The sequence below is a fragment of the Etheostoma spectabile genome, chromosome 8 (genome assembly GCF_008692095.1).
Source record: "Etheostoma spectabile isolate EspeVRDwgs_2016 chromosome 8, UIUC_Espe_1.0, whole genome shotgun sequence".
Lineage (NCBI taxonomy): Eukaryota > Metazoa > Chordata > Actinopteri > Perciformes > Percidae > Etheostoma > Etheostoma spectabile.
This window is the reverse complement of record NC_045740.1, coordinates 15,559,540-15,579,826: the sequence shown is the minus strand read 5'-3', so window position 1 is coordinate 15,579,826 and position 20,287 is coordinate 15,559,540. Positions and strand designations below refer to the sequence as shown.

At 38.1% G+C, this 20,287-nt stretch overlaps 2 protein-coding genes across 4 annotated transcripts in view; both read left to right on the top strand.

Moving 5' to 3' along the window:
* The first annotated feature begins 286 nt into the window (after positions 1 to 286).
* borcs5 (BLOC-1 related complex subunit 5) lies at positions 287 to 6,300 on the top strand. 2 transcript variants are annotated; one of them, XM_032522719.1, is made up of 4 exons: positions 287 to 826; positions 1,288 to 1,500; positions 2,417 to 2,574; positions 3,161 to 6,300. In XM_032522719.1, exons 1-4 carry the CDS (start codon positions 769 to 771, stop codon positions 3,392 to 3,394), a joined length of 663 nt encoding a protein of 220 aa, XP_032378610.1. In that variant the 5' UTR covers positions 287 to 768; the 3' UTR covers positions 3,395 to 6,300. The 2 variants fall into 2 exon arrangements, with proteins under 2 accessions (XP_032378610.1, XP_032378611.1); XM_032522720.1 differs by having other exon boundaries at positions 303 to 826; positions 1,288 to 1,431.
* An 8,544-nt stretch (positions 6,301 to 14,844) lies between these two features.
* The window catches only part of LOC116693629 (alpha-1,3-mannosyl-glycoprotein 4-beta-N-acetylglucosaminyltransferase C), a 45,164-nt gene continuing 39,721 nt past the window's right edge, over positions 14,845 to 20,287 (top strand). For both annotated transcript variants that reach the window (XM_032522716.1, XM_032522715.1), the window contains exon 1: positions 14,845 to 14,981. The gene's annotated coding sequence lies outside the window, so the exon portion shown is untranslated. The remainder of the gene's footprint in view (positions 14,982 to 20,287) is intronic.

The window sequence follows — 20,287 nt, the reverse complement described above, 5'->3', positions numbered from 1 at the left end:
CAGAAATTAATAGGCAACTATTTTGATAATCATAGTCATTTTTCATGCATACATTTTAAATGTTTTTTTCTGGTTTTGTATTTCTTTAGATTTTTTGCATTGTGATGACTTTTGATAATTTAAGTGTATTTTGCTGGTAACATACTTTTACTTAAGTGACGTTTTAAATGGAGTACTTTTACATTGTAGTGTTTTCTTTTTTTATCACATTGGCGAAAATGGGCTATCGCCGCATACTTGCTCCACCACCGTGGGTAAAGTTAGAGGGTGACTTCTGCCATGTGCTGCTTATTTTAAGGCTTCACCAGCAGTAGGGGGCGGTAACATTATGGTCTAGATACAAAGGCGAGGATCCCGTGATCAGTATTTACGGAAGTGCTTCTGAACTCAGTCTGTCTTGTTGTTATTTCCTTAGATACGTGGGGTAACGTTATCACTCACCACCAAGATAGCAGTGTCTGCTCAGCTCACTTCATGTTAGCTTCAAAGGGACGTACGCTTACCTAGTGTTAGCTAGTAAATTGTAGCAGGAACAACTAGCTAACATAGCGAACTAGCTTGAAACTCGCAGAGGCAACAACTACCCGGTCTTTCAGTTTCTCTCCCGTGGTACATGGTTGTCTTGTTAGTCCGGGTGTGTTTGGCGGTCATGTGAAGTCTTTGCAAACGGTTAGTTATAAATTAGATATTGGGGTTATCTCGCGGCCGTTTCTGGAAACGTTGACAAAAGCTAGCTACGCGCTAGCTTGCTAGCTTGACGTTGGCACCATGGGAGCCGAACAGAGTGGAGATGCGGAGCACAAACACTCCGATTACAGCTCATCGGGTAAGATAACGTTCTGTAACGTTAACGTAAAAATAATATATCATTTTAGTAATTGTTTCATTGGTCTGTATAGGACAACCAAGGCATAGTGGTATATAAGCGTGCTATAATTGATTGAAAGTAAGTGAATTAATGTGAAAGTACTGTAGCCAGGTATTTATTTACTAGAGTATTCCCATTTGATACTTTTACTCCACTTCACTACACCCCAAAATGATATGTTGGATTTCTAAGTCCAGTAACGTTCTTGTACATAAAATATTTGAAATGGGCCAATCTGCTTACCTACATACTTTTACTTTTGATACCTTTGCAAAGATTTATTTGAAGTCTGCTTAAATGTATCACTGGAGTATTATAAAGTTTGGTTAAAACATTTGCTAGTGATCTGATTGAAACAAGATAAGGTGATGTGAAGGAACTACTTCCTTTTGATATTAACAGGAATATTCTCATTGCAGTGGTGCCCTCCCCAGCAAAGCAGAAGGCAAAGATGGATGATATCGTTGTTGTGGCCCAGGGGACCCAGTCAATGCGAAATATCCACAACGACCCAGATGTCATCAAGCTTCAGGAGATACCAACTTTTCAGCCACTTTTAAAAGGCAACTTTTTAAGTCTTCCACCTGCTGACATGAATTATAGTGTCATCTTTCAGACCGACAGTTCATTAGGTACACCTTGCTAAAACTAATGCAGTCTTAAACAAGTTGCGCACTTGAGTTAACAAGTACTTAACCACAGCAGAAATCCATATTCTCTAGCAAATATTATTTTAATTATGTGAAATCACAAATCCCCAGAAATGCATATTTATAAATCATAAAACCACCCGACCAGTCAAGGTAGATGGCCATGCACCAAGAATCCTCTTCTGTTTAGCTCTGAGCTCTGTTTCTTCCCGTTAAAGGGGAGTTTATTCTTTCTGCCCTCACCAAGTGCTTTCTCATGGGTCTAAAAAAGTATCTTTAGACCTGCCCTATATATAAAAAAAAATAAATAAAAGTGTCATGGGATAACTTCAGTTGTGGTTCAGTGCTATATAAATAAAATTGACTTGACTATACAGAATAGGCACCATTTCAGTTTTAGACAAACACATCTAAATAACTTTTACAGGTGCTAGATTAAAAAACAAACTAAAAGTAGATTTCAGATAACAGATAAGAACACTGCACTGTTAGTCTCCAATAAATTAAATATATCACATGTTTTGATCTCTCAGTTTGTCTAAAAAAAGATTTGTTTGAGATCAAAGTGTGGAAGCTACAAAAATGTGCAGATCTTTTATCTGACTTCTGTCATTTCATTTTTGATATAAAAGATATTGAGAGTTTCATGTAATTTTCCACTAGCTCCCGACAGTCTATTGTCAAAGCTAATTGTCACTGCAACACGTTAGCACTGTGGTGGAAGTTTGATAATGAGCCAAGTTTCCTGTGTTGGTGCACATCTGAAATACCAGAGGAGTTTTTTGGTTAGATCCTGTGCATAGTTAAATATAATTTTTACAATTTGTTAACAATGTTGTTAAGTGTTACTCTGTTCCAACATGTCTGTGTAAGTTCTTTGCTTTTTTGCTTTCCACAGGAGTGCTGAGTGGCCAGACATCACCCAGCAGTGTGTGTCTGGAAAGGCTGGATACTGCGCAGGTTATGCAGCTCTGCATTCGCTACCAGGACCACCTACACCAGTGTGCCGAGGCCGTGGCCTTCGACCAGAACGCCCTGGTCAAGAGGATCAAAGAGGTAAGTCTTCAAAAGTACAGCCGGATATATTTACCACGCAGATTTCTTATCTCTCATTCTACAACCAAACTACCGGTAACTGTTTTGTCCCTGTTGGTTTATGTCAACATGGTTAAGAAGTGTTTAAACATTAGCTGATGAGAAAACCAACATCAATTTTGAGGAGCAGTGGATCATTGGTTAAACAAAACAAACAATTTCAAGACATTACCTTGGGCTGTAGAAATTTTCCCACTGTTTTTGAAAAGTTTATAATTACTAAATAATTAGGTGATTACTTTATTTTAAAAACAAGTTAATAGGAAAGAACTCACAAAGTCTGAAGTCTACAATAACTAAACATTTATTACATGTTAAGTTATTTTTCATTTTGTGTGTTTTAGGAAAGATTTTTTATTGTCAGGATTACATATACATTTTTTTACTGAAAGATGTTTGCCTTGTACTTTTTTGTGTTATGTTAATCACATTCATGCATTAGATTTTGCTGATTTAGTATTGTATCAGATGTTTTAAGATGATTCATCAAGTCTCATAAAATGTCAAAGATTATCTCTCTTTCTCTCTCCCAATTGTTTCTTTCCAGATGGACTTGTCAGTGGAAACCTTGTTCAGCATAATGCAGGAGCGCCAGAAACGCTATGCCAAATACGCCGAGCAAATCCAGAAGGTTAACGAGATGTCCATGATCCTGAGACGCATCCAGATGGGCATTGACCAGACGGTGCCGCTGATGGAGCGCCTCAACAACATGCTGCCTGAGAGCGAGCGCCTGGAGCCCTTCAGCATGAGATCTGATGGGGATTCTGCCACAAAGTAGCCTCCTGAAAGCCAACACAGCGGTCGCTTACCTGAGTCTTCATCCAATGTTGTGGCCAGGAAGAAATGCAGGTCTGTCCAGCTGTAGGGATTACCCATTAAATTTTTTTGTTATCATAGTTAGAGGTGGAGCTTAGGTGTAAATGTGTTAGACTGCTATAGTCAGCTCTCCAGTTCAGTTCTATTTATTCTTTTACTTAATACAGGAAGTTTTGCTGCGCACACATACTCTCAATCAGCAACATCATACTTACTATAACACTTTTACTCAGCACACACATGTTCATACCTGAGTTTAACCACAACCTTCTGCTACTGGCCACTGAGCAGCTATACTAAAGCAATTTATGAAGTGCTGCAATCAAATGCAGTGGGCATTGAAATTATTTCTCATCCCCTCCTGGCAGGGAAACAAACTGGTAATCTTCCAGGCACACATTTATTTAAGTAATGTAAATGCAGGGGAAGAACAAACACTTTTGATTGAGTCAGAACTAACTCCATATGCTCCAAAACTTGCAGACGTGTTGCAGGTTTTAGAGACTCAAATCGGTGTGAGTGACATTAAAGTATCTCAAAATGTTTCCTACTGCTTTGGAGATTCACACAAACTTCTCAAACATCAGAGCTGGTCAAGATCTTGCAGAGGATTGAGTTAAAATCATGCACTTAACATTACAAGTATTTGTTGTTTGTCATTCTAATTTTCATCTCGCTGTCACACCATATGCCTGGCTCACTATTTGGAAATCCCTTCCATGAACTGCTGGCATGCAGATTGACTGCTTTTAATTTCTGAACAATGTCATTGAATCATTTTGGAATATTATGATGAAGAGACTCATGGAGAGAACCAAAACGGATTATTGCCACTGGATTGCAAGGAGCATGGATGTACTGCACATTGAAAGTAAAATGAGAACCCCCTTCTTGGACAGAGGGTAGTTTAAATATTCTAATGAACAGTTTTGTTGTAAGAAAACTTGATTTTAATTTATTTGGAAACTTGCTATTTTCATGCAAAACAATGAAGAAAATGACAGAAAGGACCGAACAGAGACCCTGAAGCTTTAGGTTTTTCAGCAGATTGGTACAGAAGATCAAAACAGAGGTGGACTGAAACCGTTCTAGCAAGTTGCCCATCACAGAGTTTCCTGCAGTGCAATTTTAGTATTAACTTGGTATGTTTGTTAGTTCTGTCATCACACATGCCAAATATTCCCAAATCCTTAAAGCTGGCACTTTAGAGTCGGTCATATCTTTGGTCTCTTTGAGGAAAGTGATCAAGTTAACTTTACTGCTTTATCTATTGAATATTTGTTTCTGTAACATACATTTTGCTTGTTAGCCTTGAAGGGTAAATTCATCCAAGCTATATTAAACAATACACATTTTCTCTCTTACCTCTAGAGGTATCTTTTGATGTAGATAATTTTTTGTTAATTTGTCCAGGTATTTTCCAAGATTTCTGCCACCACCACAATTCAATGGAGTTGACTGCCATCTTATTTCTTGTGCACAGAGCAATAAAGATAAAGACATTAATCAACATCTTTGGAGAAAAAGTGTTTATGTTACTTGGGATAATCCAAAAAACACATGGATAACAATTTTTAATATGTACTATTTTTTTAGGTAAAAGATTAACCAGGACATTTTTTCTGAAAGACAAACACAATGACATGCACATTTGTTTTATTTGGTGGCAGCAGTCTGAAAACCTGGCCAAATAAAATCAACTATTTGCATGGCTAAATACCACTGAAGCCTAATTTGGGTGACTACACACTTAAACTACATTATCATTGGTCAGTTTGTGTGGCAATATAAAATAACACCCCATAAAGGTTTTACTATTGAAGCAGTGTTTTTGTATGGGCTTGTGTAAATCCACCAGGTGGTGCCAGAGATAAGTGGGGTCTGTGGCTTCATATTTTAAGATTAAAAGTTCCTAATCAGCTATTTAACTGAGGATTAAAGACATTAAGGTTATTGAGAACTTTTTTCTTTTACTTTTCATAGACTATATGATTAACCAAGAACGTAATTGGGAGATCCGTTGCAATAGAAAACAACCATTAGTTGCAGCCCTACATTGCTCGCGGTTACATTTGTTATCTCTAACTGCTGTGCACCTGGAAAACTCACCGTGAGCTGTCAAGTTATAAACAGTGGCACAAATATATATTTAACAGGGATTTTAATGCGTTCAATTTGATTATAATAACTTACTTTTTTTCAAACATAACATGCCCTTAATGTAAGTGTCGCCTGACTTAACCTTGCGGCACCCATAGCCAGTCCTTTAAAGCACCCAGAATCACTGCTTTTCAAACTCAGTTTCTGTGAGACTTCTCTCCCCAGTCTGCGTTTTAAAAGCCTTTGTCATTGTGCATAATACTGTTATACACAATTAGGAGTGCTATTTTTGATCAATACGAGAAAAGAAACTAAGAAATCCTGTGTTTGTGATGCTCGCAACGTTACAGAAGCCTCAAAGATGGTTGTATGTATCCTTTGAGGATTAAAACATGTATGCATCCAACCCAAAGATCAAATCCCAATTAGGCATTAAAGGATTTTGGCCAGAAAGCTTACTGCTAATGGTGATTGGCTCCTCTCGGGAGTCAGTGGTGGGTGGTGTTATTTTCCCATGAGCCATGTAGTCTGATTAGAATTGTTGTGTACGTTGTTGAATTTTTTGTTGGTGTATAAACATGCTGAACTCAATTACACCTACAAAAGCGTCCTCCTCCGGCTGGCTCGCTTTGAGGTACGGAATTAGCCCATTCGTTGACATAAGGGACATAAGACCGAAACAAGTTTTCTTCTAAATTTAAAGCAGGACTCCTTTGATATGTTATCGCCTTTCATGTGTAAATTAAAATGGGTGAAAAATGTCTTAAATGGCCTTGGGGTTATTGTTTGAACATTGGAACAGAAATGGAAATTGTCATTGCATTCTGTGGCGAGGAGGTGTAAAAGTTCATCCAAGTCTTTGTAATATAGAATAGCCCCTGACGCTCAGAGCTGGATATTAACACCACGAGATGATACAATACAATCTGCCACCAGGAAATTCATTCTCTGAAATGAAAGAAAAATCCAATTTCCCCTGTATACTTCTCATTTGAATATAAATCAAAGGCTGGTTTGCTCTCCTTTTCCTTCCTGTTTTGCACACTCAAAATTGGAATCATGAAAGTAAGTCTGGGCTTCTTATCCTCATCATCTTTTAGGGTGAAACTCAAACCTATGCTCTTTTTTTTGTTTTGTTTTTTTGCTTCGATAAGAGTCCATTTTTGAGTTTCCTGACAACACATCAATGAAATGTACAATATCATTGCATTTTAGTCACATATTTCAAAGTACTTTACAGTACTTTTAAGTCTGAAGTCTTACATAAGAGAAAATAGATAGGATTTATAATTTACGTAGATAGTTGTTTTAGCTGAAACAACCAATTAGTCGACTGAAAGACAATTTCTAAACTAATTGATTGTAATTTTTTAATTAAAAATATCTTAAAGGTCCCTTGGCTTGAACATGTCACTTTGAGGTTTTTTAACATTAATATGCATTCCCCCAGCCTGCCTATGGTCCCCAAGTGGCCCTGGGGTATCCTGCTCTGCCTTTGAGAAAAGGAAACCTCAGGTGGGCCGATCTAGACTCTTGATGGGTCTTGATCTGGAATATAAAAGCATCCAAAGAGCACCATGTCATGGGACCACATTCCCTACTTACAGCTTCTCATTTGTGAGGATTTTTTTTATCTGACAGTATGTGATTTGAGCTATCAATTGATTGATTCGTCACTAAACAGATCAATAATTAGCAATAATTGTTAAAATCGATTTATCGACTCAGTACTTTTTTTCACAAATAATGAAGGGAAAAAGACAGTTTGAAGCTTCTCTGAATGAAAATTTGCTCCTTTTTTTGTTTTTATGATAGTAAACTTAGTGTCTTTAGGTTTTAAAATATTTGCTTGGACAAAACAATAGATCAAAATACAAAAACTTGGCCTCTGGAAAACCATAAAGCTATTTTCTGATATTCTGTCGACCAAACAAATTATCATATATTCAAGAAAATAATCAGCAGGATTTTTGGACTGACATCTTCAATACAAATGATTTGGAGGGTTTAGAAAAAAAAGAATGATTTCTCTCACCCAGTCCCAGGAAAGTTGTGAATACTATATTAGTGAGTATCTTAAGGAAAGGCCAGAGGCGTCCCTTAGATGATTGCCTGTATCGACTGTATTGACTTTCATCCTGTAAAATCACCCTGCACTGCTTTTTTATTTGACACCCAGTCACCTCCAGTGATAAATACCCGGTGGAACCTCCCTCTTGAACTGCAGCCAAACATTATCTCTCTTACTGGAGACATGGATTCTACCTCAGACCAAATCTGTCGGGTGACATCTAATAAAGCACTTTGTTGCTTCATTGCACAGTTGCGCACTCAAGGACACAGAACTGCTACAGCAGACAAGGAGTGGCGTGTCCTTCCACTGAAATACCGCTGCTGTAGTAGAGTTTAGGAGGGCAACAATATATCAACTGCCTGCCTGTTAAAACACCTGTAACCAAAAAATGCCGTAGACCGGCCCACTTTACTTGACAACTGACTATATTAAAACAATAATTAAAACCTTGGTATAAAAGCGCACTGTTTTCTACAGCCTTGTAATTCGGTGTATTTTTGTAAAATTTCACCTTTTTCAATTTAGTGCAAATACAGTAAGTGTAGCTTCACAATTCAACCTTTATTTATCCTCCAGAGATCAGGTGTGACCCTCATGTCATTGAGTATTACAAAGACATCTTTACAGTAACACAGTACTAGAATCTATTTTCTGTGCTAAAAGTCTTCCCATATATCCAAAGCTTAAATTGAAATGAAAGAATAAAAACTTAAAATAAAAAGACAAAGAATAAAATAAAATGTATTGCATTTTCTAATGATGCCATCTTCTATTTTTTCTTTGGATAATATTTTATATTACTTTCATCCTATTCCCTTATATCCCGTTGTGGGATTTGTATATTTACTATCCAACTTTCAAGGATAAAAGGCATAAGGAGTCACTAGTAACATTTGGGCATAGAAAGTGTTTTTATTGTAACTAATCTGATGATGTTTGCTTATTTACCACAGCTTACAGTAGATGTTCCTTCCACACTGATATCAGCTTCCCTTGCACACTACTGGGTCCTGGCTCTGCTTCTGACACTAAATCACATTTTATAAATAAATCTCCCCTTTCATAAAACTTTCTGATCAGGGCCAGTCAATTTCATTAATGTCGTGCCAATTCACCTGGCGTCATTGATTATCTCTAGTCATTTTTCATATAGAGCCAGTCTACGCCACACATTAAGATTAATTCTAATTCTTATAATATTTAATCACTGAGCCGTCCTACCTGTCCACTCTGGAATTATGAGCTCATTGCTGCTGCTTTTGTATTGGCTCTTCATAGTCACTGTTATCCGCAAACTAGACTCCTGGTTGCTGCTGAAGAGCTACAAGAAAAAGTTTCATTCATAAACAGGATTTGCAGGCAACATTGTCTAATGTTTTGCACGACAGCTAGCATACTGCACTGCTTGTTAGTAGCTTAGCTTACCCGTCTTATTGTGTTCATTTGGCATTTACACTTAAACTGCAAGCTGTTTTTAATGAAAAAGTTGCTCACTTAAAGGTCCCATGGCATGAAAATTTCACTTTATGAGGTTTTTAACATTAACATGAGTTAACATGAGTCAGCCGGCCTATGGTCCCCCAGTGGCTAGAAATGGCGATAGGTGTAAACCGAGCCCGGGGTATCCTGCTCTGCCTTTGAGAAAATGAAAGCTCAGATGGGCGGATCTGGAATCTTGCTCCTTATGAGGTCATAAGGAGCAAGGTTACCTCCCCTTGCTCCGCTGCTTTGCCCACCCATAGGAGAGAGACATCATGGCTTTCAAACGAGCAAAGTGGCAGTTGGTCAGGGCCACACCCCCAGCCTCCACCTTGCCCCCCCCCTCTCTCCTCCTCAAAAGCTACAGACTCAGAAATTACACATACTAAGAAGGGGTAGAACGGTACACAGAAATCACGGTTTGGTTCAAACCTCGGTTCAGACATCACTGTTCGGTAAGACTTCGGTACAATGGAGGGCAAAGAAAAACAAAGATGCAGAAGACAATGTTGTTGTTGTTGTTTTTTTTACATAGGCGGAGCTCGGTTACACATGGCTCGCAGAGCTTGAGAACTAAGGTGGGGCTACAGATTAGGTGTCCCTGAAAAACCTGCGTATCTATGTAGTTCCGCATTACATAAGTCAATTTGAACGTTAATTTGCAAGTTTTATTTATTTTTATACCGCAAGTAAAGAGTTTATTCATGTGCTGAACTGTGACGCCCGTGCCGTTTCAGTTCAATACAAATACATAAACCGTTCCACCCCTAATACTAAGGAAAGTTCATTGTGGGACTGGTTCTAGTGGTTGTAATTCTGCACAAAGGCTGAAATTTGGGGAAAAAAGACTTCAGATACAGTAATAGGGGACCACTAAGGTCTATACAAAAGCATCCAAAGAGCACCATGTCATGGGACCTTTAAGATGATCTGGCCGCATCACTTTCTGGAGCTTTCCTTATTTTTAATTGTCGCCTTTTCAGCACAGTGTTGCGCTTATTATCTTATCTTAGCTTTTATCTTATTTTTATAGCTTCTTTTTGCTCGTGGATCACATCCACTACCAAGCACCATTGACTGAACTGTCGGAGGTAACGGTTTGTTTTTTTGAGCAGGCTGCAGCCGTCGGAGGAGTCCAAACATAATTACATCATAATAACCAGACTGCACTCTGTGAGTGGGCTGCCTGAATGTAGAGAACGATGGTTGCAAGAAAAAGTAAACACTGTGAATAAAAATAGTGGGCTGTGAGTTCAGGCAGGCTACATAACAATTATTGAAACAAGAAGCAAACTTCTTTAACAAGGCAGACTTGTTTGTTAGCAAGTCTCAATATGAAAGGAGCCAGTATACTTCATCTGAACTTCCTGTTGGATGGTCGAATAGCTTCAGAAACCCCCTCCCATTACACCTTTACGACATCAAATTTGAGAGGCTGTGTCTGACCCATGGTCCGACCGTTTCTGTGACTTTCAAAAAACCAACATTAACACCTAGGTATCTCTAGTTGTTTTTCCGTTCTTTACACAACTATTTCTGTCATTTTTCATCAACAAAGTTACTCAATTTAAATACTCAACAAGGTGTGTCTAAGCTTTAAGAAAAGTGTTTATGTAATGACAGACACGGTTAAGTGCCTGCAGAGATGTACTCTGTTATCATAAATTAGGGTGAACTTGAGCGGGCAGCAGAGTGGGAAACATTGGATGTCATACCAGAGAAGCTTTTTGCCAGAGCATTTCTGTAGTACTGTTATAATAATAACACAAATAATCTGTTAAGTAGAAACGACAAAGCATGTTTACACTAAACAAATCAAAACCAGAGGTAGTCAAGTTGCTGTGTTTCAGAAAAGCATTAATTATTTTGCTGGCATTTCTACTAGTTACAAGCCTAAATGTGGGTACTTTAACAATTGATTCAATTTATGTGCCCCTGAGCATTGCACTTTGCCCCCAACTGTTCCAACAAAGCAGCCAGCTGCACATAATCATTGTAGATGCGGTTATTGGCAAATTAATAATGTAGAACACATCCTCCCCCACAATTAACTTCCCAAGTTGTTTGTGCAAATAAGGTCATGTTCTGGTTTAATAACCATAATAAAAAGAAGAAACAAAGCCAGGATGAGGACATTTTACACCAGATATAGCATTTAAATAGTTTGAGAACTTTTCTTTGATCAAACGTTGGACAGTGAGAGACTCAGATGGGGATTCAGTGCCACGGGTGACAGCGTCCTGTCTCATCTGATGCAGCCTGTAGAATAACAATCAGCTCATTACAGCATCAGTTCAGATTGCCTGCTCTGAATAGCAGAGAGGTGACACTGGCTCATAACGTGTGAGGGGAGGGGAATGTGTGCTGCCATAAATTGTTTGTTTCTTTACACTCAGTGGTCACAGTGTCAAACCAAAGGTAGTTGAACTTTGGATGCTGTGGGTTTTAAATCGAGCATGTCAACCATGTGTGAGAAGCTGCAGTCAAGCAATCAGTTTGGTTTGAATGGTTCATTTTTCTTTTCTTTCTTTTTTCTTTCAAATGGAGCAAAGATTCATAGGCATTCTATTGTCAAATGCCAATATGAAGCTATAGTTCATATAGCTGCTGTAAAATGGGCAAAAAGATTTATCCCAACCCCCCTTGGTCCGGGCTGAGCCCCAAATGTTTACAACATCTGGCTCTGCCCCTGGTTAGGGTTAGTAAAAGATCATCGTAAGGGTTGATGATGTGGCGACACATTGAAGGCATTTATAGTGCTGGGTTGTGACACAAAAGTGATGGAAAGAGACCTTTTTCACAGCCGCCGTTTTGGATTGTCATAGCAATAAAAGCACAGGTATAGCTGATATCATTAAAAACAACTGCATTCCATCCAGGTGAGCTAGTTCTAGGGATCTGGCACTGTGCATACTGGCTTACTGTCATGGCTTACTGGGACACAAAATTTGCTTTTACCTGTGCTTTTCCTGCTGTGACAAATCAAAATGTCCGAGGTGAAAAAGGTCAATAGTCGTGTGAAGGATGAAAAAACAGGTTGAGAGTGTAGTATAAATCCTGCCTCCTCTCTCACCTCCACACACCTAGCCAATCTCAAGTCAGCATGATGGTTGGATTGTATGTTCTGCAAAGTTAAAAAAAATTGTCAGACGCAGCTCCTTGAATTCCCCTTAAAAAGGGAAGGTGGAAAGGTGGTTTCAGAATGTGAAAGTATTAGACAGATCGCTTTGTTTGGCCTACACTGAGGCCTTCACACTATCTTTTTGTGAAGACTAAATATTTAATCCATAATTCATAGAAGACTAAGTGGGTGGAACCCGAAGAGACAGGAGCCATGTCCATCACTGCTCTGTTGTACTCAGACGAGTGAGTCAAACAAGCCGCTGGGAGTTCTGCTCTCTCTCTGCGCAAAAGCTTAGTGTTACTTAGTGTAGGACATAACAGTCAGGTCCCAAGGCTCTGATGTTTTGCTTATTGACGTACATCTGTCAGTTACAAATGTGGCTTTTTGCTAACAGCATCTCTGTTTCTCATCCTCTTCGGGGATTTAAATAAAAAAAATACATACAACTATTGATTGTCACTAATCCTATACACAAGTAGAAAATTATCCAAATGTAAATAATACTAACAATAACAATGTTACTGAAGTTGTATGAAATGCTATCATATATAGTTTTAGAAGTAATGCAACTCCTAAATCATTCACAATGGATTTACTCAGACATAGTAAAATAGCTTGTGTTGTACTACAATGATGATGCATCTCAAACAATGACATGTGGGAACACGTGTACTGCTTCACTTCAAACAATAACAAGTAGGAGGAATTCATTATTTGTTGTTATTCATGTGCAAATTCAAGCTTATCCTCTACAAGAAGGCCCTCCTCTTCAATCTCCAATTTGCCAGGTGCTCCAGCTTTTTGCATGTGTGTGCTAGAGTCTTGAAAAAAAAAATACATAATCACATCCTATATCAATTATGTTGAGTGGTCTCTTCACATTTATTACAAGATAATAGGTTGAGCCAAATGCTTTGTTCCAGAAACATACTGTAGGCAGATGAGTTGGTGTATGTCGGTGAAAAGGCTGTGGAGGACCCTCAAGCTTTGACCAGAACAGAACTCAGTGAAAGTGTTGGCCCACAGTGAAACATCCCATGTGTTTGGCATGGAAACATGGACAAATACCCAAATCATTTAAAATATCATTATCATCTTTTTCCCAACACCACATTATCTGCAGATTCTAGCTTTCTTTTGCAGTTGTTTTTGCCAAAAATCACTGGAGAGTAAAAAGATTTCTGCTCTTTCTCAGAGAGTTCATCTGTCGAAGAGATTTTTAAGGACCATAACAGAGTTTTTCTTCACATACTGTATGTCTGGTGATATTCTATACATATCCTATCAACAAATACAATGAAAAAACTAAAACCAACAAAGATTTGATCAGTGTCTCTTTATCCAACCTGTTGTAAGTTACTTCTCTGTGTCATAAAGCTCCAATGTTGTCCCAAATTTACTAAATACTGAATAACGTACCTTCATTACCATAAAAATGGTCATAGACATTTTCCACTTACCTGTGGTGCTATTCATCAGTCTAGATTCCTACATTTTCTTTCTCCAGAACTAGCTGCCTGTCTCTAGGGAGGTCAACTTGAAGGATGAGCAACAAAACGAAGCAACCGAGCGACTTGCTCAAGGATACATCAGAAGGCTTTTGCCTTTATGTTCTAAATGGGTGTTAATCTAATGCAGGTTTAAAGCAGTGTTTCTCCACTTTTTCGGGCCTTTCAGTTTTTTTGTCACTTTTACACAAGAGTCATTTTAAATTTTAATGCTCAAATTTGTTAAAGAAGCAAAGGCGTTATTTTCAGTAACAGTTTATTTTCTAAAGCAATGCTGGAATTGAACTGACAGTCAGTAGGAAATAAAAACAGAAAAGCACTGCTTTTTGAATTAAAGATGCAAATACAGCAACAAAAAATTGTATCAGGTCTCAATACAAGAAACTAAAAATCCTTTTAAGGTTACAAAACATCTTTGTTATACTACTATTATTATGGAAAACAACCAATTCTTGTCAAAGTTTTTTGTTTGCTTGATTGATTTAAATATATATAATTATATATAAATAGTTATAAAAGTTATATGTGTTCAACTATTCTATATTTTAATCAGAGTTAGTATCCTGTTTTCAAAACATGTATGGACCTCTAAATGTAATATATCAAACCAATTATATCGAGCCTTTTTTTTAATTAAATTGACTATATAGCAAACAAAAATGTATTAGGGTTTAATACATGAGGCACCCTGGTGGACTAGGGGTTAAGGTGCCAACCATTAATTACAACATTAGCACGAGTCCGGCTAGGGACCATGGTGAATGTTGGCCCCATTTCTCGCTCTATTGTTTCCTGTCATGTCATTTCTGTCGAAGCTCTAATGGCATAAAATGTTCTCCTGAAAAATTTGAACAATATCTAAACATGAAAATGCACTTTACAGTTTCTCTGAGCCCAGGGTGACGTCTTCATATTGCCTGATCTGTGTGAACACAACCCCAAAACCCAAATACATTAAATTTACATAATATAAAACTACTGACAATAAAACCAATAAATCACTCTAGAATCCTCTGCAAACCCTTCTGAATATCAACTGGAGGTCCCTCCCTGAAGATTTAGAAACTCTGGTAAAATGTTGACCACTACTATTACCATTGCCCAAAGACGTTTTGAATACATTACTGAGTAACGTATCTAATTTCAGAAAACCTGACCCTGAGAATCAGCAAAGAGGGAATTCTGGCCGGTGTTTCAGGTGAAGAGGAGCGCCTCACATCTCGTCTACGTTGCTGCCTTTCATCCCACTTCACCAGGTTAAAATGTGAGTTGCAGTTCACTGAATATTTAGTTACGCTGGGAGCTCTTGCAACCTTTCAAATGGTCGGTTATGAAATATTCAGACCTCATCTCTGTGGGGACATAGCAGAAACACAGCAGGGTCTTTGACAGCTGATTGGGTGACTGAGTTTCCCTTTAGCTTGTGTTATGACGGCATTCCCTTTTACACTGACAAAGCTGACATTAATGGCTACCCTTCACACCTTTCACACATTTAATTATGGTGCAGGCAGTTAGAAAATACAGCAATTGGCAGTATAGAGAGGGGAACATTGTAACTGGAAGGACAGTTATCATTAGCCTGGTCCTACCAGACTCTCGTACATTTCATTTGTACAGAGAGTCTGGCCACTCTCAATTGACAAGCGTTAATTTCCTTGAAGGCGGGTACTCTGTTGAAATTTAAAACTATTGGATCTGTCCAGAGCCACTCTGGATCTGCCATAACCAATTGCTAACGTTTGTTCGTGACGTATGTCATGCAAGAGAGGAGACTGACAAGGCTTATATGTATTTAGCATTAGCATCACTAGCGTTAGCCTTAACCACTTACAGGGCGAGCTGGAAAATCAAACTTTTCCCAAACCTCGTGGGGAGGAGGGCCACAACATCATGGCCACCAACAAAACTCAACAAAGATTGTTCTTGCTCGGGGTTTAACTTCTGACTTTGTTAGCATCTTTCTCCGTCGCCATTACGGAACTACAACTCTAGTGCACGGCCTCAACATCCTCGTTCTCAGCCACTCCCTGACCTACCTAACGCACAGACATGTTCCTGTAGAAAAACATTCATACAAATTAAATTTTTGAGTTTTTTGACTTCATACTTTTTTCTGTAGTAAGCTGAGACATGTGGCTCTGGCCTTGTGTTTTCTGTATATCACCTAGATGGGTTTACAGCAGTGTATTTATAGTCAGTTCACAGATGTATGACTTGGACAGAAAACAAAACCTGACACTTGGAACAAAAACTTGAGAGTGTTACCTTTCCAATGATATCAAGCACACTACAGAGTGTCAAAGTATATGGGAGCTGTACCACGTTTAAAAGAGGCAACTCCATGACAACGTGTCCTTGTTTGCTTTTGTGCCAGTCTTTTGGATTACACCACTGTTTTACATTCTTAGCATGACATATTAAAAACTAATTGTCCTCCATTTGCTGCCACTCATACTTACTCCAAGTGACATAATCCATGGTAGTAAACATATAACTACTGTTTTGGTTTAGTTGGACGTATTTTTGTTGATTTCATAATCAGCGCTGCGTTATATTCCTTGTCATTCATCTGTCACCCACATAAAGAACCAAAGGTCTTCTCTACATAACGTTTCGTAAACATGTTGCCTTAAAAACTCAGTTGTCACATCCTTTGTTAGCTTGAATAGCTACAACAATGAAAAATTACCAAATAAATGTAATAAGACTGTGAATCACTGAAAATGAATTTTAACTGGCTGGCTTCCCCCCCAGCTGTTGCTCTAGACAGATCTGTATCCAGTGTGTCAGGGGCCATTCACACCGTTGTCTGAATTGTAATTCTGCACCCAAAAATCAAACCAAACATACAAAAGCTCCCACTCTAATTTCACCACAATAAATAATCGGGACAGATGAAAAATTACGGCAAGGGGAATCAATTCCAATTCAAAGTTTCTGACAGGCTAATGGATTGAGCTCAGGTTCGGCCATGGTGGGGATATAAAGTGCTGCCGGCCGCCGGAAAAGCAAAATCTCAACTGCTGCTATGATCCACTATGTTCCCTCTCTGATTGGAAATCTCATGATGTATGGAGGAGATGAGGGAAAGTATTGACTTTTTTCACCTCGTACAATCATTGCTCTCGTTGCATACCTCAAGGTCTCGTATTAATCATTCATTGCATCTGGAATTAATGCTATTTTCAGAGGTGGAAGATGTACTCTTTACTTAACCGACACCACAAAGTAAAAGTCCTACATTTAAAATCTACTTAAGTACATAAGTATTATCTGCTAAATGTAGTTAAAATGTTAAAATTGAAAATATATAAATACATTTACTAAATAAGATTACTAAATAGGCCCTTGTAACTTATATATTACTTTATCTTACATTAGTAGATTGTTAATACTGATGCAATAATGTGTAAGCAGCACATTTACTGTTGTAGCTAGTCAAGGTTGAGCTAATTTGAACTATTTTATAGTTTGGTTAGTGGTTCCCAGGTTGGGCCCCCTCCAAAGATCATAAGATAAGTCTGAGTGGTTGGACTGAAGATAATATTCTATATTCTATATTCTATATTCATTTTTTTTTTTAAACATTCTCTAATCTTTGAGTTTTTTTAAATTAAGTTTTGGATAGTTTAAATAACTGTTTGAAGTTATTAAAATGAAACCAGACATTTAAATTTGAAAATCTCTTTGGTGGAGCTGCCAACAATTTAAACTGTAGACATCTGAAATATGACAAGGAACTACAACCATATACAAGCCAAACAGTTTGGGAACCAGTCGTTTAATCTTATATGCTTAACTGAAAAGTAACTCCACCTGTCAGATAAATGTAGTGGAGTAAGAAGTACAAAGTTGCATAACAGGGAAATGCTCTAGTAAAAGTATTTTATGGTCCCATATTGTAAAAGTGAGATTTCCTTGTCTTTTATTATAAGGTGCTAAAAATATGCACCCAGCCAATATTTAGAAACTGTACATTTAAGGGAGCCATCAGGACTTCCATACAGTTGTGATGTTATAACTTTACTATATTTAGGTAGAAAGTGCCGCTGCAGTGCCATTGGAACCTGAAAAGGAGCATATAATGAGGGTTTTATAAATGTTCTCAATTATTTCCCATGACCATTATGTACTGTATATGAAAAAAAGAGAGCAAACTGATTAAAATAAATCAGACAAAAATAATTGATTGGACTTTGTCATGTGTGTTTGTAGCTGTGGCTATTACTCATTCCATATCTGTCTGCAGGGTTTGCCATGCACCAAGTTATAGGCATGGTCTAAACTTTGTTTGGCAGCTAAATATGATAGGATCTTATTTTTAATGTGTTCCAGATAGAGGAAATAGTAATTTGCATCAGTTAGTAGCTGGAGAAGTTGAGGCTGTGGAACTGCGAAAGAAATTCAATCTCTTTCTTGCACCTGACCCTCCTCCCCATCTCCTGTATTTGAGATTGTCAAAGTGTCATCTGCCAACCTCAAAATGCTCTCAGAGCAACTTGAACTTTTAAAACCGTTAATTAAGATTTGTTCTGACACATTTACCGCTGATTTCTAAGTCAGGAAATCCATATTCATATTTCAGAGAGAAGAAGGTCATGCAGCACAATGCCAAGAGACCAGTCACCCGTGGATGTCTTTGAGCAGGACTTTGCGTCGCCTCATCAATTTTTAATTGATTTATTCATCTATTCATGAATTAGCTTAGCTTGTCTCCAAATCACATCTGAATATCTTAAGTGCACACCAGTCCCCTGATGTATAAATGCATTTCCTTGGTGTATCAATAGTCAGCTGACTGTCACTCATCATCATGGCAGCAAATAACCTGGTTCCAGGTTATTTGCTGCTCAGACAAGCTGACGGGAAATTTTTGCTTAATGAAGTCGTTCCCAAGAGAAGTTATTTGAAATAGGAATCAACACCTAAGTTCCCAAGACAAAATACAGTAAATAATGGCATAAATCAGGCGTGTGGAAAATATTGAGGCATTGATGGGTGGACTGAACTGTGACAGTTGCTGTAGGTCTTAATATAATCACTGTGTTAACTCTCACTGCAGTATTTCCCCTACAGCGATAATAGTTCTTGGTAACCAGCAGTACTCTCTCAATAATAGTTCAGTGTGTCAATGTGCTGCTATTCATAGTTTTCAAGTGATGTCACAGCACTATGAGAACGCCTACCTGGAGGGCAAAAAGAAACTGCCCTCCACTGTCTGTAAATGAGTCAGCTCAACTTTTACCACACTCTAGCCAAAAAACAGATACAGTAGATGTTGTTCAATTGGATGCACAACCCGAAGAGAGACCATCCACACGCAGCGGTGCAAAGGAGGGTCTGGAGGGTCTGGAGGGTCTGGCTAGTCCACATAACATTCCGGGACGGGAGAAACCCTTGCTCTGGTTTATTGGCATTTCTTTAAACCCATCACAATTGTCATGGGCGGCGCTAAGCTCCGCACGGAGCTGCTGTAAAATAGTCGTGTTAGAGAAAATTCTGATTGGACAGATAGTCTTGCCAGTTGTCTAGGTTTACCCTGCAGAGATCTGAGGAGCAGTTAACCATAGTCCTTATGAATCCACCGGAGTTAACGTTCCAACACAAAGAAACCGGAAGGAAACTGACATTGGCAAAAATACATGTGTTATAGGTCCCAGGTAAGGAGACCGGGTTACAAATTTAAATTCCCTGAAAGACAAGTGAAATAACGGGAAAGTTTGACACAGCAGTTTTCTTGTCTACTCCCAAATGCATCTGTTTTATACATTCAGAATAAATCATAAAATATGGCCATATTTCCACTTTCCAAAATAATACAATATCACATCCCAAAAATTCACATTCTGTACACATTCTAACATTCTTTTTTTAGGTGGCTAAAATATGTTTACCAAAAACATATTTACAAGCAGTGAACCTCAGTGGGTCTGAGGCCCAGCTTTCCCCCCTCATCCAGTTGTGGACAGGAGATCCAGTCATAAACAAATGATTTATCTGACTGTTATCTACTGTTGTGTTACCTAGAAGAGTTTCTGGGCATAGAAACCATCCCTGTAATATTTTTTATTTATAATGATACAGCTTACCTAGTTCTGGTAATAGTTTCTAGTTATTTTTCGCTCTGTAGCTTGTACCGAGGTATCTCACCGTTATGTTGCTCATTTAAGTCATTTCATTTTATTTATTCATGAGGACACAACACTTTATTGATTTAATGAACATATCCATAAATGTGCCAGTGTGCCACAAATTTTCAACTAATGAAGTGACAAGTAAAGAAATATAAACACAAGACAGTAAGATGCTCAAATAACAACAATAGCAACAAAATGATTATGCTCCTGATAGTGTACATATGCAGAATAACAGGAAGCAGTACAACAGCCAATATAATAACAACATCCACCATTTAGAAGCCATGCAGTGGAGTATGATTAGCATTAAATGTCAACAACCAATACTTTTAATCTTAAAATGTTAATAGAAATAGTTAGTAAGTCACATGTAAACCATGCAGCACAAATTCATAGGACGTACGGTAGATAGAAAGAAATAGAAATCTTT

Coding starts and splice junctions, on each gene's coding strand:
- borcs5 (XM_032522719.1), top strand. CDS start 769: ATGGGAGCCGAACAGAGTGGAGATGCGGAGCACAAACACTCCGATTAC. Junction 827..1,287: donor CTCCGATTACAGCTCATCGG/GTAAGATAACGT, acceptor TTCTCATTGCAG/TGGTGCCCTCCCCAGCAAAG. Junction 2,575..3,160: donor TGGTCAAGAGGATCAAAGAG/GTAAGTCTTCAA, acceptor GTTTCTTTCCAG/ATGGACTTGTCAGTGGAAAC.